We start from the raw sequence: 13,100 nt of genomic DNA on the forward strand, positions 1-13,100 counted from the left end.
TCTGCAGCTATACACACGACGCCGCGTGAGGTGACGAAGTGGTTAGCACACTGGACTCACATTCGGGACGACGACGATTCAAACCCCCGTCCGGCCGTCCTGATGTAGATTTTCCGTGATGTCCCTAAACCGCTTCAGGCAAATGCTGAGATTGTCCCTTAGAAAGGGCACGGTCGAATTCCTTCCCTATCCTTCCCTAGTCCGATGGGACCGATGTTTGTTTTGTTGGAAATGGTGCTTAACTTAAAAACAGTTTTGAATTGCTGTCACATCTTCGAAACAACCATTCCAAAAACAAATTCAAGGAATCCAGATACTGACGGCATCATATATGCAAGTATCAATATATTTGATTGTATGTACACGAAGTGCATAGAAGACTGAAGACAACATTAATGAGATGCCGAAACTGGTCGTCTAAATAAAGTAAATTCTGAAAATATACGGCTGTTTGATGATTTTCTTTGGTAAAGACCTTGAACATGGCTGACGTTTAGCAACCTTATTTAAGTTTTAATGAAGAATAAAATCAGCCAATCGATTGCACAGATTTTATTGCATTGTCCTGGTTTGATACCGACTAAGGGGTTTTTCATCAGAATAAGTTACAGTTACCTACAAAACGTTTTTAATCAGCGCAAGAGAATAACAAACTTCTCAAAAATCTTAAGTAGCACAAGATGTATTAAAAACAGAACAGGTATTACTTACATAGCACGGGGAGGTAGTAAATCCAAATGAGCTGAACTGCTCATATCAAATAAGTACTAATTTTCTTATTAATGAATATCTACAATTACTGTTTTAATACGTCTTGTGCTGCTTAAGGTTTTTTAAATGACTATTCTTCCCCTACGTTGATTTGTAGACAACTATAACTCGTTCTGAAGAAGATATTCTTAAATCGGTATAATCTACATCTACATGGCTACTCTGAAAATCACAGACCTGGCAGAGGTTTCATCGAACCACCTACACCATAATTCTCTATTATTCCACTCTCGAATAGATCACGGAAGAGACAAATACCTATATCTATCCATACAAGCTCTGTTTGCGTAGGTGGGCGTGAACAAAATATTTTCGAATTCGGAGGAGAAAGTTGGCGATTGTTATTTCGTGATAAGATCCCACCGCAACGAAAAACGCATTTGCTTTAATGATGTCCACCCGAAATCCTGTATGATGTCCGTGAAACACTCTTCCATATTTCGCTATAATATAAAACGTGTTGTCCTTCTTTGAACTTTATCTGGTCTGGTAAGGATCCCACATTGTACAGCATTACTCCAAAAGAGGACGGACAAGCGTAGTGTGGGTAATCTCTTCAGTAAATCCGCCAATAAAAAGCAGTCTTTGAGTTGCCTTTCCTACAACATTTTTTATGTGCTGTTTCCCAGTTAAGTTGTTCGCTCTTCAGTAAATCCGCCAATAAAAAGCAGACTTTGAGTTGCCTTTCCTACAACATTTTTTATGTGCTGTTTCCCAGTTAAGTTGTTCGTAATTGTAGTTCTAGATATTTTGTAGAATTTATGGCCTTTAAATCTGATTAGTTTATAGTGTAACCGAAGTATAACGGATTAATTTACCACTGATGTGGATGACCTCTCACTTATCATTATTTAGGGTCAACTACCAGTTTTAGAATCATACCGATTTTTTTTCGAAATCGTTTTGTAATTTGTTTTGATCTTCTGATGACTTTATTAGACGATAAACGACAGTATCATCTGCAAACAGCCTAAGACGACCGCTCAGATTGCCTCGTAAATAGTTTATATAGATAAAGAACAGCACAGTAACTACAGCACTACCTTTGGGAACGCTTGAAATCACTTCTGTTTTACTGTACGACTTTCCGTCAACTGTTACCTGTCTGACAGGAAATCACGAATTCAATCGCATAGCTGAGACTATCGAAAGTAAGTCAATGCAATCAAATTTGTGCAAGCGTTGGCTGCTTTAATCTTCATTAAAATATTGACTTATGAAGCTTTTTATGGATTCACTTCCACATGGGAGCTGTTTGTTAACCCTGGGACGTCTGGGTGAAAGTTTCTGTCCGCGCCTTGGGTAGCATCTCTTCCGTCACCGTCTATACAGCATCTCGTCTTTCTGCCGTGAGTGTCTGACCATGAACTGCAAGTTTTGTCTTTAACGTAACCCCACAAAATGTCTGGAGAACGTGGTAGCTGACCCATCACTCTGAAAAGATTTAATCCTAGATCTGGAGAACAAATAACCCCAGTGTGGCGGTGCACCATCTTGTTGAAACACTACCCCACGTTTGAATTTCTTGTGGTTTAGGTGCAAGAGAACATGCTGAAGCGTGTCCATTAATAACTTCATGAGTAAAGCTACCATTTTCAACTGCATAGTCCCATACAGCAAATTATGTTAGAAATGTACTTTTCTAATCAATATGTTTTTGGATGTTCCTCCTGTAATAGATGCAGACTGAAAGATGTTGCATTGAAAATGCAATCGGTGTGCTCGTACTGACAAAAAATATTAGTTTGGTGCATAGGTTGGTAGCATTTTTCCATAAGATACACATAACACATAACAGAAACTTTAGTCATCAATCATATATTCTCCTACATTATTTTCAACAGTTTACCAAGGCTGAGGTAACTTTTAGATTCCGCGACTGTAGAAATAACGTCTTCTTGAGGCGAAGAACTCGCCGAGCCATGTTGAGAAGGTGTTTTCACCCGGAAAGAAAGTTGCTTGATGATTGTCCGATTGCTATCGGAAAAGGTGAAAATCCGAGGCCGCAAGATGAAGTTAATAAAGTCGGTGCGGACTGACGTCCCAAGAAAACTCCTGTATAAGTGTTTTTCTCGGTGTAGCAGAATGTGGGCGAGCGTTTTAGTGGAGTAGCATCACTTTACACAGTCTTCCTGATCGTTGTTCTTGGATTGTGTCCGCTATACATCTCAGTTATTGACAATGTCAGTAGCGATGGTTACACCTCGATGAAGCAGTTCATAGTACATTACACTGTTGCTATTCCAGCAGATGCATAACATTATCTTTTGTGGATGCGTGCAGGTCTTTGTACGGGAATTTGTTGCTTTGATTGGACTCAACCATTTCTTTATTTTCCTTAGTTTTCCTTACGTTAGCATAAAGACATAATTTCTCGTCACCATTAACGATACGGGATAGAAATGGTTGGTGATGTTCACGAGCCAATTGACGACGAGCTAGCAGAAATGCACATGTGGCCACCAGCTGATTTCTGTGATTTTGGCTTAGAGCATGAGGTACTCATACACCCGATTGTTGAACATTCCTTATTGAACACAAATGTTGCACGATGATGGAATGATCATTATTCATGACATTTACCAGTTCTCGAGTACAGTGACGTGATTCATTGTGGACAAATACTTTTAAACTATCTTTATCAAACCCGTAAAGTCTTCCTGACCTTGGAGCGTCATTAATTTCAAAAAGATCCTCCTTAAAATGAGAAAACCATGTTCTTTCCGTGCTGTGTCTAGTGGCATTATCCCCACATACAGCGAAAATGGTTCTGACTGCCTCTGCTGCTGTCATCCCTCTATGGGCACTTCATTTTCTAGCAGCCACCATTTCCATTCGCTGCCTCCATATGACAAAATGCCAATATCCAAACTCAAGAAGGAACAGCGAAGTACAAACACAAAGTTACAGTCAGTAAATAATCCCACAGCAACCTGAATACCAACGTCCGAAACAAAAACGCTACGAACTTATGCGCCAACCAAGTATGTAACTATATCAGTTCGACTGAAGACTGGTGAAGGACTGCAGCGTGTCTTGGTAAACACTTTTGTTAAAGAAAGAGAAGGTACCCGTGTGACTTATTTCTTCAGGTAATTTAATCCTCAGGTACAAAGTTCAGCCACCACTAACACAAATAAAAATGAAAAACTAAACAACTTGTTCGAAAAACGGTTGAGAAAAGATGTGTATGGGGAATACTTACCAGCGTAGGACACACGTTAACGCATATGATAAGGCACTGAGAAACAGTTAACTTGGTAATGGAGGGTAAAAATGCAGGGACGTACAAAGTATACAGTATGTAAAACAAATTACTGACGATGCTCCCTGCAATGTGTACGGAGAGATCAAGAGAGCCACACGTATTAAACAAGAAAGGCACCAGCAACTAATCTGTTTTTGAAGTAACGTAAAAATTGGAAATTTGTCGTAAGGACTGTGGGACCAAACTGCTGAGGTTATCGGTCGTTAGGCTTACACACTAATTAAACTAACTAACGCTAAGGACAACACACACACACACACACACACACACACACACACACACACACACACACACACCCATGTCCGAGGGAGGACTCGAACCTCCGACGGGGGGAGCCGCGCGAACAGTGGCAAGGCGCCCAAGACCTCACGGATACCCCGCGCGGCTATGTAATGTAAGACTGCGTTACTAACTTCTCGTACGATGTAGATTTTTATCTTCACGGGTGTATATAAGCTAGCCAAATTTGGTAACTAAAGTTCCTGTGTGATTGAGAAAAATACAATAACGGAGCATGAAAAAAAAAAAAAAGCACGGTGAAGTACAGATTACACATGAATGGAGTTTAATTCGTGTAATATGCAGAATATACATTGTATTAGTACTTTATCATAACTGCATGGTGAAGCACCTATGGACAAGCTGTCTCGGACAGTAATGTCGATACCACGTACAGGATCCTCTAAAAGCAATGTGATACTAAATAGTGTATAGAAACGATCGTATTAGTTTGAATGCTATCTTGGAAGTTATTGCCCCACGCTACACTTCTTGTAGCCGGCATTGACTCACTTATGTTGATGGTATGCAGGTACGATCAGACGACTTCCTACCATGTCTGGGTTAGAGCATAGTATACATTAATTACATAAAGAAAACAAAATTATTCTCGTAATTTAAGAGAAACCTTTGAGAATAATAGCGACAATGTTACTACTCTAACACTAAATTTCAACTAGGTCATGTTCAGCACAATTACCCTACATGGCTGCAGTTCAACAGGCAAAGTCATGCGGAGTTGCGAAGTCTGCAGGTATTCGTTGTTATTCTTGTTTGTCGGAAAATTAATTCACGAAGTTCACAAACCAATAGCTTTTACAGCTGGGAAACATCTATACACAACGTTCTTAATCACATTATATCCTGTTTTACCGCTATTATTACTATTTAAAGTTAATGACTTATTTGCTTTTCTTTTGATGCCGTAACAACAATCAAAGTAAGATTTCCGTCTTTAACACTTTTTTAAAACGACGCAAATAACAAACATGTCACTGGTATTTATGAGTTAAGGCGACCGAAGGTAAACAAATAATTAAATACTTTCCTTCAATCCACGCATGAAACGTTATGCGCAGTAACGGACTTTATTTAAAACAAATTTAATTTACAGGCGAATGTATACAAGAAATTGCAAAATATTTCTTTCCAGGACTACCAGAAGATTACGACTTCCGGCTGATGCTTCCAAAGACGGTGGACGGAAAGAAGACTGAATATACAGAGAAGGAACAGAAATTCGCCGAAAGAATGCTGCACATTATATTGAACTTTGCGCACGAGGGGTAAGCTAAATGTCACAGAATGTCTCCTGTACTGCAGTTCTTCACTTCCTTCTTGGTAGTGGGATAGTCCTTTTCATCTGAAAGAATATCCGTTGGTAATACATTCCAGGACGGATTTGTCCACAGCAGAACTTTATGTTACTCTTATTCCAATGCTGTTCATTCGCTATTCCCACCTTAATATTTTCTCGCTAGAAGTGATAGTCTCGTAGACTGAACACTTTCCTTGAAAAGACTGTGACGCTAAATTTACTCGGCCAGAGCAAGACTAGATTTTTCAATATTCATCGTGTCCATAATTAAAGTTGCAGTTCCAAAACGCTGTAGAGAGGAATCACTTCTCAGAATGACATCAAATTTGAATAGCATATCACTGACGCAGAGGGAAACGCCATGAAAAACGTGGGAATCTGAAAAAAGAATAACGACAATTTTACTAGTTGATGGCATTGTAAGCGTCATAACGTAAATGGGGTTGGTTACAAACGACGGATGAATCGCAATACGATGGTAATGGCTTTAATTACACATTAAACCACCCATACTGCTAGATGTGAATGACTGCACAAGTTCGGCAGTCGACAGCTGCGGCACTGTTAGTTAGGTAAGACCATCCACCACGACACGGCCGTAACACGTCGGATCGGAAAAGTCGGTTTTTAATTGTCCTCAGACCGAAAACCACATAAGAAGCAAAATTACACCGCTATTTAATTGTCTTGGAGCCAAAAACTGCTTAAAAAGCAAATAGACACGCGTTTTTAATTACCCTGGGACCAAAAACCGCACAAAAAGCAAAATAACATCGGTTCCCAAGTGACGGGCGCAAGACAGGTTCGATATGCTTTCCAGCGTTTTCTGAAACAGGTTGAAATCGAGAACCAGCATGTTCCAGAACATATGAGAGTATCTCTGGTGTCACTTTCAGAAAGCGTTGTGCAGCGCATGCCCTTCAGTTGAGGTACGTTCGTAATTGGAGCACTGAACGGAACATCTTCCAGATAAACCCACAACTAGAGGTCACACGGACTAAGATCAGGTAATATGGACGGCCAGGCTGCAGAAAAATGATCATTGATAATTCTAGCATTTCCGAAGTGCCCCTGCAGCAGCCGCTTCACTGGCTATGCAGTATGCGAAGGAGCTCCATTTGGCATAAAAATGATCGCACTCATACACGAAGGGTTGGAATGACATTGGTGTACGAAAGACTTTCAGAGATTTTACCAGTAACGGACAGGTAAAAAGACCCTCAGGTCTCTTCTCCTCCACAAAATACGGCCCTACGATAAACAGTGACGTCAACCCGCACCATACAGTTACCTTTGCGCAAGAAAGTGGTGCAGTTTGATGTGCCTGTGAATTTTACGTTGCCAATATTCTTCCCTTGGAGATGCAAATGAGCTTCGTCTGTCCACAGAATGTTCCATGACCATTCATTGTCCACTTCCATGCGAGTTAGAAATTCCACAGAGAACGTTTGTCTTGCTGACAGATCAACAGCAAGCAACTCTTGTACATGGGTGATTTTGTACGTATAGCAGTGTAGGATGTTTCGGAGAATTTTATGCACCATGCTTACAGGCACGACCAGTGTACGGGCAGTTCCCCGTGATCTGCATGTTTGTAAAGCAGTGCTCGACACCTCCTGCAATGTTGTGTCCACATCTTCGATAGACGACGGGACGACGGATCAACTGCTTCCTTCCCACTGCCACATTGCGCTCCTCGAATTTTGTAATCATTTTCTCCAGACCCTTGCAGAAATCGGAACAATGCTTTCTTTTTCGTACTGTTGGGTGTTCGGAACTTCTGCAGGGCTACTTGCGCGATCCCTCGTGGAGACAGTCATGTCAGGCATCTTGGACGCAAACTGAGAAACAGCAGTGTGCCGCGCGTCTGTTAGCATGTATATTCTGACGCTTACAATACCATCCATCGGTGAAATTTTCGTTAATTTTTTGTGTTCCATAATATTTTCCCTTGTGTCAGGAACATACTGGTCAAATTTGACGTCATTCTGACTAGGTTTCTCTTTCTATAACGTTTTCGAAGTGGAACTTTAATGATGGACACTCTTTATATCAAACAGATTAGAATGTCCAGTAAATTTAGGTGTAACAGTCTAAATCCTTTATACCTGGACACCTGTTGCTCTTATACGTCTTCTATTCACTGTGAGATCCATGGCAATATCCTGATCCTCATCTCCCCTCCCCTGTCCACTGCCCGGGCTCCCTCTTCCCCTCCCTTCCATCCTGTTTTTCCCCACATACCCTCTCTCTGCCTCCCTTCTCTCTGAGTCCCTATTGCTCTCCCCTCCACTGCCTTTCCCACTCCTCGCATCCGCCCAGCCCCCCTCCCCCCTTTTTTTCTATGTACCCTTCCTCCCGCGGGTTCAACTATTTTTCTTTTCCTCTCCTTCCTCCCTTTTCCCCTTCATAGATCCGGGTCCTCCCCCCCCCCCCTCCCACCCCATCTGCCGCTGTGTCGCCTCTACAGTGCTGTTTTCCGTGAGTGTTCAGTGTTGTGCGTCCCCTGTCAGTGTTGCAAACAGCCACCATACTGTCGCTAGTTGTGTTTTTTTATCTCGTGCGAACAGAAACCAGACTGTCGCCGTGTTCTTTTATTTTTGTAATTGTGTCTGTCTATTGTGTATCTTCATCCGCATCGTCACCGCAGTGTTTTTGTGTTTTAAATCCCACAACTTTCCGCCATTTTACAGTTTTTTTACAATGTCACCGTTTTATCGCCTGTTTTTCTTGTTTGTTTATATTCTCATTATGTTTTTTAACTTTTCTGTAGGCTGTAGAGCAGCATATTACGCTGCTGCCAGCCCGCTCTCCCTCCCCCCCCCCCCCCTTCCTCTGGGGGGGATCGAAATGCAATTCAGAAACAAACACGGCAATATCCGTTGTCTTTTAATGACAGTAATAAAGCAGCGCTCGTATGAAAGTCACTTGTTCGAATTAGGCAGGCCTTAGAAATTTTAATTGCTTATGTTTATACAAAAAATAGTCTTAATACCATCGATGTAGCTCGAAATGAATGATGACACCGCTATTGATGCCGTTCGTCTGTTCAAAACGTTTTACTCGACGAAGGCCTTGTTATTCTTCTTTTAGGAGAGCTGGCGAAAGAGTTGATTGTGAAATTGCGTACTAAAATACATTATACGGAAAATACGCTATTGTTCTTAAAGTTGTAAACAACAAACGATGTATATTGCCAAAGGCAATTTTGTGCCACACATTGGGTACAATACAAGACAAAACTGATTAGAATTACAAAATCGTACCTCATCTCTGACATTCAGAATCTGGTTCTCAGTATTCATGTACTGCAGCAGACGCTGAACATGTGGCTTGGAATCAACGAGAACGTAAATACACTGACAGAGAAAAACCACAACACCAAGAAAGAGCTGTCCGACCTGAAAGAAAATTGGTAGGCTTGTTTCTACAGCTGAAAGATGATGGCTGTTCAGATTTCGTACCAGTCGCTCAAGAGTGGCGTTAGTAGTGCCACTGTGAGGATGCAAATGAGATTTGCTTTAAAGCGTTAGTGAACTGAAGTTAATCGAGAATGCCTTTAAGGCGACAAGGATGCCATTATCAACTCCTCACTGAGTTTGAACGAGGTCGTGCACGAGAAGCTGGATGTTCCTTCTGTGATTCTGCAGAAAGACCTGGCAGGAATGTAGCCACTATACGTGACTGCTGGCAGCGGTGGTCACTAGAATGTACGGTCGCATAAAGAGCCGACTCTGGACGGCCACATGGCTTTATCGAGAGTGCAGACTATCGTGTTCGGCTTCAACTGCAGCAGTAATCTGAGCAGCAGGGGATCTGTTAGAAACTCAAGACCTCCTCGTCGGCCTGTCGAACTTTCAACAAATGTTTCAACAGGAATTGATGCATATCGCGATGGTCATGTGGCACTGAATTGTTTTGTTGAAAAAAAAAAAACCTCCATCTCGATGTAATTGCTGAACAGGTGCTAGAATTCGTTCCTGCAACATGGTAAGGTACTTCACACCTACTGTATTGAATGGAACTGGGGACCTAGAAACGACGGAGAGGCTTCGTTCCCGCTGTAGCCCGCAGTTGTACACAACCCCACAACAGGCTACAGCAGTCCACTCATCCCACCGCCTCCCCACACCGAACTCAGGGTTATTGTGCGGTTCGGCCCCCCCAGTGGTCTGCCACCCCCCCCCCCCCTCCCCCTCCCAGAACGTCGTGTAACTTCAATTGTGTATGTTTGCGTGGTAGAGAGTTTATGGTGTACGCGTACGTGCACAAAGTGTTTGCGCAGAAATCGCCGACATAGTGTAACTGAGGCGGAATAAGGGGAACCAGCCCGCATTTGCCGAGGCAGATGGAAAACCGCCTTAAAAACCATCCACAGACCGGCCGGCACACCGGACCTCGATACTAATCCGCCGGGCGGATTTGTGCCGCGGACCGTCACGCCTTCCCGCCCGGAAAGCGGTGCGTTAGACCGAACGGCTAACCGGGCGGGCTTCACACCTATTATTGTTCCTTTAGAAAAGAATGGCTCTGCAAGACCCGTGACAGACATATCGCAACACAACCCAGAAAGGTCCACAGCTCGCTCTTCTGTAAGATGGTGATTATCTCTTGCCCAGTACATACAACTATAGTGTCTAATGGATCCACTCAGTTTAAATGTCGTGTCATCAGACCAAAAAATGATATCGGGCAACTGTTTACTATCGTAAACGCATTCGCAAAATTCGAGGCGCTTTTCCAGATCGTCCTCATTCATCGCGGGAAGCAGTTTGGGAATATAGGGTTTTGCACTTTGTTTGCTTTGACATGTGGTGAACGCTTGATATACTTGCACCTCATTGATGCACACCTTACCGTATGGACTTCTTTGGGGATCTTGTGAAAGCTTGTACCACAGCTTCCACCCACCGCCCCTCCCCTTTCGATCACTACTGATTTCGTCCTGTCCCACCGGTCCTTCTACAGTTCACGCACGCTTACTTCTCTCCCAAATTTGTCGTTCATTTTCGGTATTGTTATACGTGACAGTCGTGCAGTATCATACTCTGTGCGACAACATCTCTGTAGTTGTCTCTTGTTTCCACATTTCCAATTCTTGTTTCCACATTTCCAATAACACTTTAAAATCTATTTTCTTTGCTCTAAGAACACATTTCCACTCATCTTGTTATTTACTTCAGTTACTGCCAACTGAAAATAAACAAAAGAAAAACAAACAAATGAATGACTACATACACTGGTAGTGAGAGTACGAAATAATCACAGTTAGACCAGGTTATCATGAACACTTCCTTAGTTAAAGTTCAAACAGTGTACAGTTCTTTGTGGGACACCCTGTGCTACAGGGTGGGTCACCTAACTCTTACACGGCAAATATTTCGGACGTGGAAGACACTATCGATAAGTGGTTTTCATAGAATTGAATTACAGGCAGTGGCGCGTATTTGCAGCCAGTGCACAGATTATGAGACGTTGACAAAAGTGCAGTTTTCTACAACAGTTACAATTTTTTAGAGGGGACAATGCCTATTGACAATAAAATCCTACAGGAAGCCTAATTGAGAATGCCAATGATGTTTGTTACAAGAATCTGGTGCAAGTAGTTTACGAGTTATCGTACTGTTAACATTGTAAACACCGACAGCTACAGCTGTTTGTTCCATCCTATTGCTTAGATTTTGGGTGACGACGTTATGTTTCTTTACACTGTGTTCACTGCGATTCCATTGCGACTGTCCGTCACTTACTGTGTGATAGCGGATGTAGTAAGACCTGGTTCTAAGGTGGTATTTCCCAAAGCGAAAAAAGCGGTCATGCTCATGGTTTGTGGCGATTATAGGAAGTATTCCGTTCTTTTGTGTACTGTATACGCTGAAAGATATTCCAATTAACGTCAACCTCTTCAAACAATTACAAATGATACGAAACGGCGTATTACTGCTACCTGCGCTGAAATTTCCACTGAAATGATAAAACGTGTGCAGCAATCTTTGCATGACAGACTGCAAGCTTGTATTGACACTGGTGGTGGCCATTTCGAACACAGGCTTTGAGGGTACAATTGTTCTTCAAGCGTCACACACCGCAGAGGTACTGCAATAACCTATGTTTGTCTTTCTTTTGTTCGAAGCAATGTCCCATTTAACAAGACGACACCGCCAGGGACGTTTTAACATGCACATACGCATCCATGTGAAATTCACATTCGTTTGTGCTACAATATGGAACAAACAACTGTCCGTGTTTACGACATCTAGTAAACTACTTGGATTAGACTCCCGCAACAAACACCACTGGTGTCCTAATTGAGTCTACTTTGATTCTGATAGAGCCAATGGGCATTGTTCCATTGAAATATTTGTATCTTTTGTAAATAAATACACATCTGAAAGTGATAACTATCTTCGTATCCACAGGCGGACCCATAACAACCATTCCAATCTGTGAAATCCGCATATCAGTGGCGCCTTCCATTATCGAAATATTAGCGCTGCAAATTTTAGGTGATTCACGCGGTATGTAAGAATGAGCGGTGGGGAGAGTGTACCCAGATACACTCCCGGAACAATTGTAGAGATATCTGTCAGCAGCATCAGTAAGATGTGTGACACCCTGACACCCGTCCCCCATTTGCGCCTCCCATGCACACACATAGGTACTAGTACACTCTTGAATTTGTTGTGGCGTGGAACCATCCTCAGAATGTCATGCTGAGGACCGTCTTTCCACACGGGGAGCACATGAATTGGCAGCTCATGAAGCTTGCTGGCTGGAGGGAGACTGGGAGAACCAATCAAGGATCCGTACGTTCCTCATGATGTTTGTGGAAAGAACTTTAGTGTAGTCATTCATTATCCCGCTGTAGTACATTAATTGATATCTTAGTCATGAAGATGTGATAACAGTGTTTACTATTCTTGTCACATACTGTTGAGCATTCAGCAGTCCTTATCAAATTTCCTGTTCTCATATCCAGTAGCTTCCCACAACATGATGGCAAGAGTTGTATAGATCTCGAGTACAGCAGCTTCCTGGTCCTTCACTACATCGTCTACAGGCATTCTGAAGTCGATGTGACCGCCACAAACAGAACCACTGAGCAGTACAGGATGCCTCTGAATGTATCAGTTGACTGTGGCTCTAGGCCCAGCATTTGTTGCCTGTGGTACGTTGTTGGCGGCAAGCGACGCAAGGCGTCTCCATCTTCTACCAATCCATTACAAACTGTTTGTGGCGAAATTATGTTTGCACCATCTGCGCAGATATTACCTATTACCATCCGTCAATCCGTCAGAGCAATTTCATCCGGAATCTTTTCACACGATGGGAGTGGGGAGTTGGATATTAATTCTAACGAGGTTAATTCCATTCATATTTATTAATTAAAGATTGAGCCAGAACAGCTGAAGCTCTTAATGGTGGCTGGCACGTGAGGTCCACTTGTTGCTCGGGATGTCAGAA

At 42.4% G+C, this 13,100-nt stretch overlaps 1 protein-coding gene across 1 annotated transcript in view; it reads left to right on the forward strand.

Moving 5' to 3' along the window:
• LOC124613494 (esterase 6-like) overlaps positions 1–13,100 on the forward strand; it is a 145,978-nt gene that overhangs the window by 106,453 nt on the left and 26,425 nt on the right. The window contains exon 10 of the mRNA XM_047142202.1: positions 5,472–5,604. Coding sequence (XP_046998158.1) covers positions 5,472–5,604 — 133 coding nt within the window. The remainder of the gene's footprint in view (positions 1–5,471; positions 5,605–13,100) is intronic.

This window comes from Schistocerca americana, chromosome 4 (assembly GCF_021461395.2).
Source record: "Schistocerca americana isolate TAMUIC-IGC-003095 chromosome 4, iqSchAmer2.1, whole genome shotgun sequence".
Taxonomy (NCBI): Eukaryota; Metazoa; Arthropoda; class Insecta; order Orthoptera; family Acrididae; genus Schistocerca; species Schistocerca americana.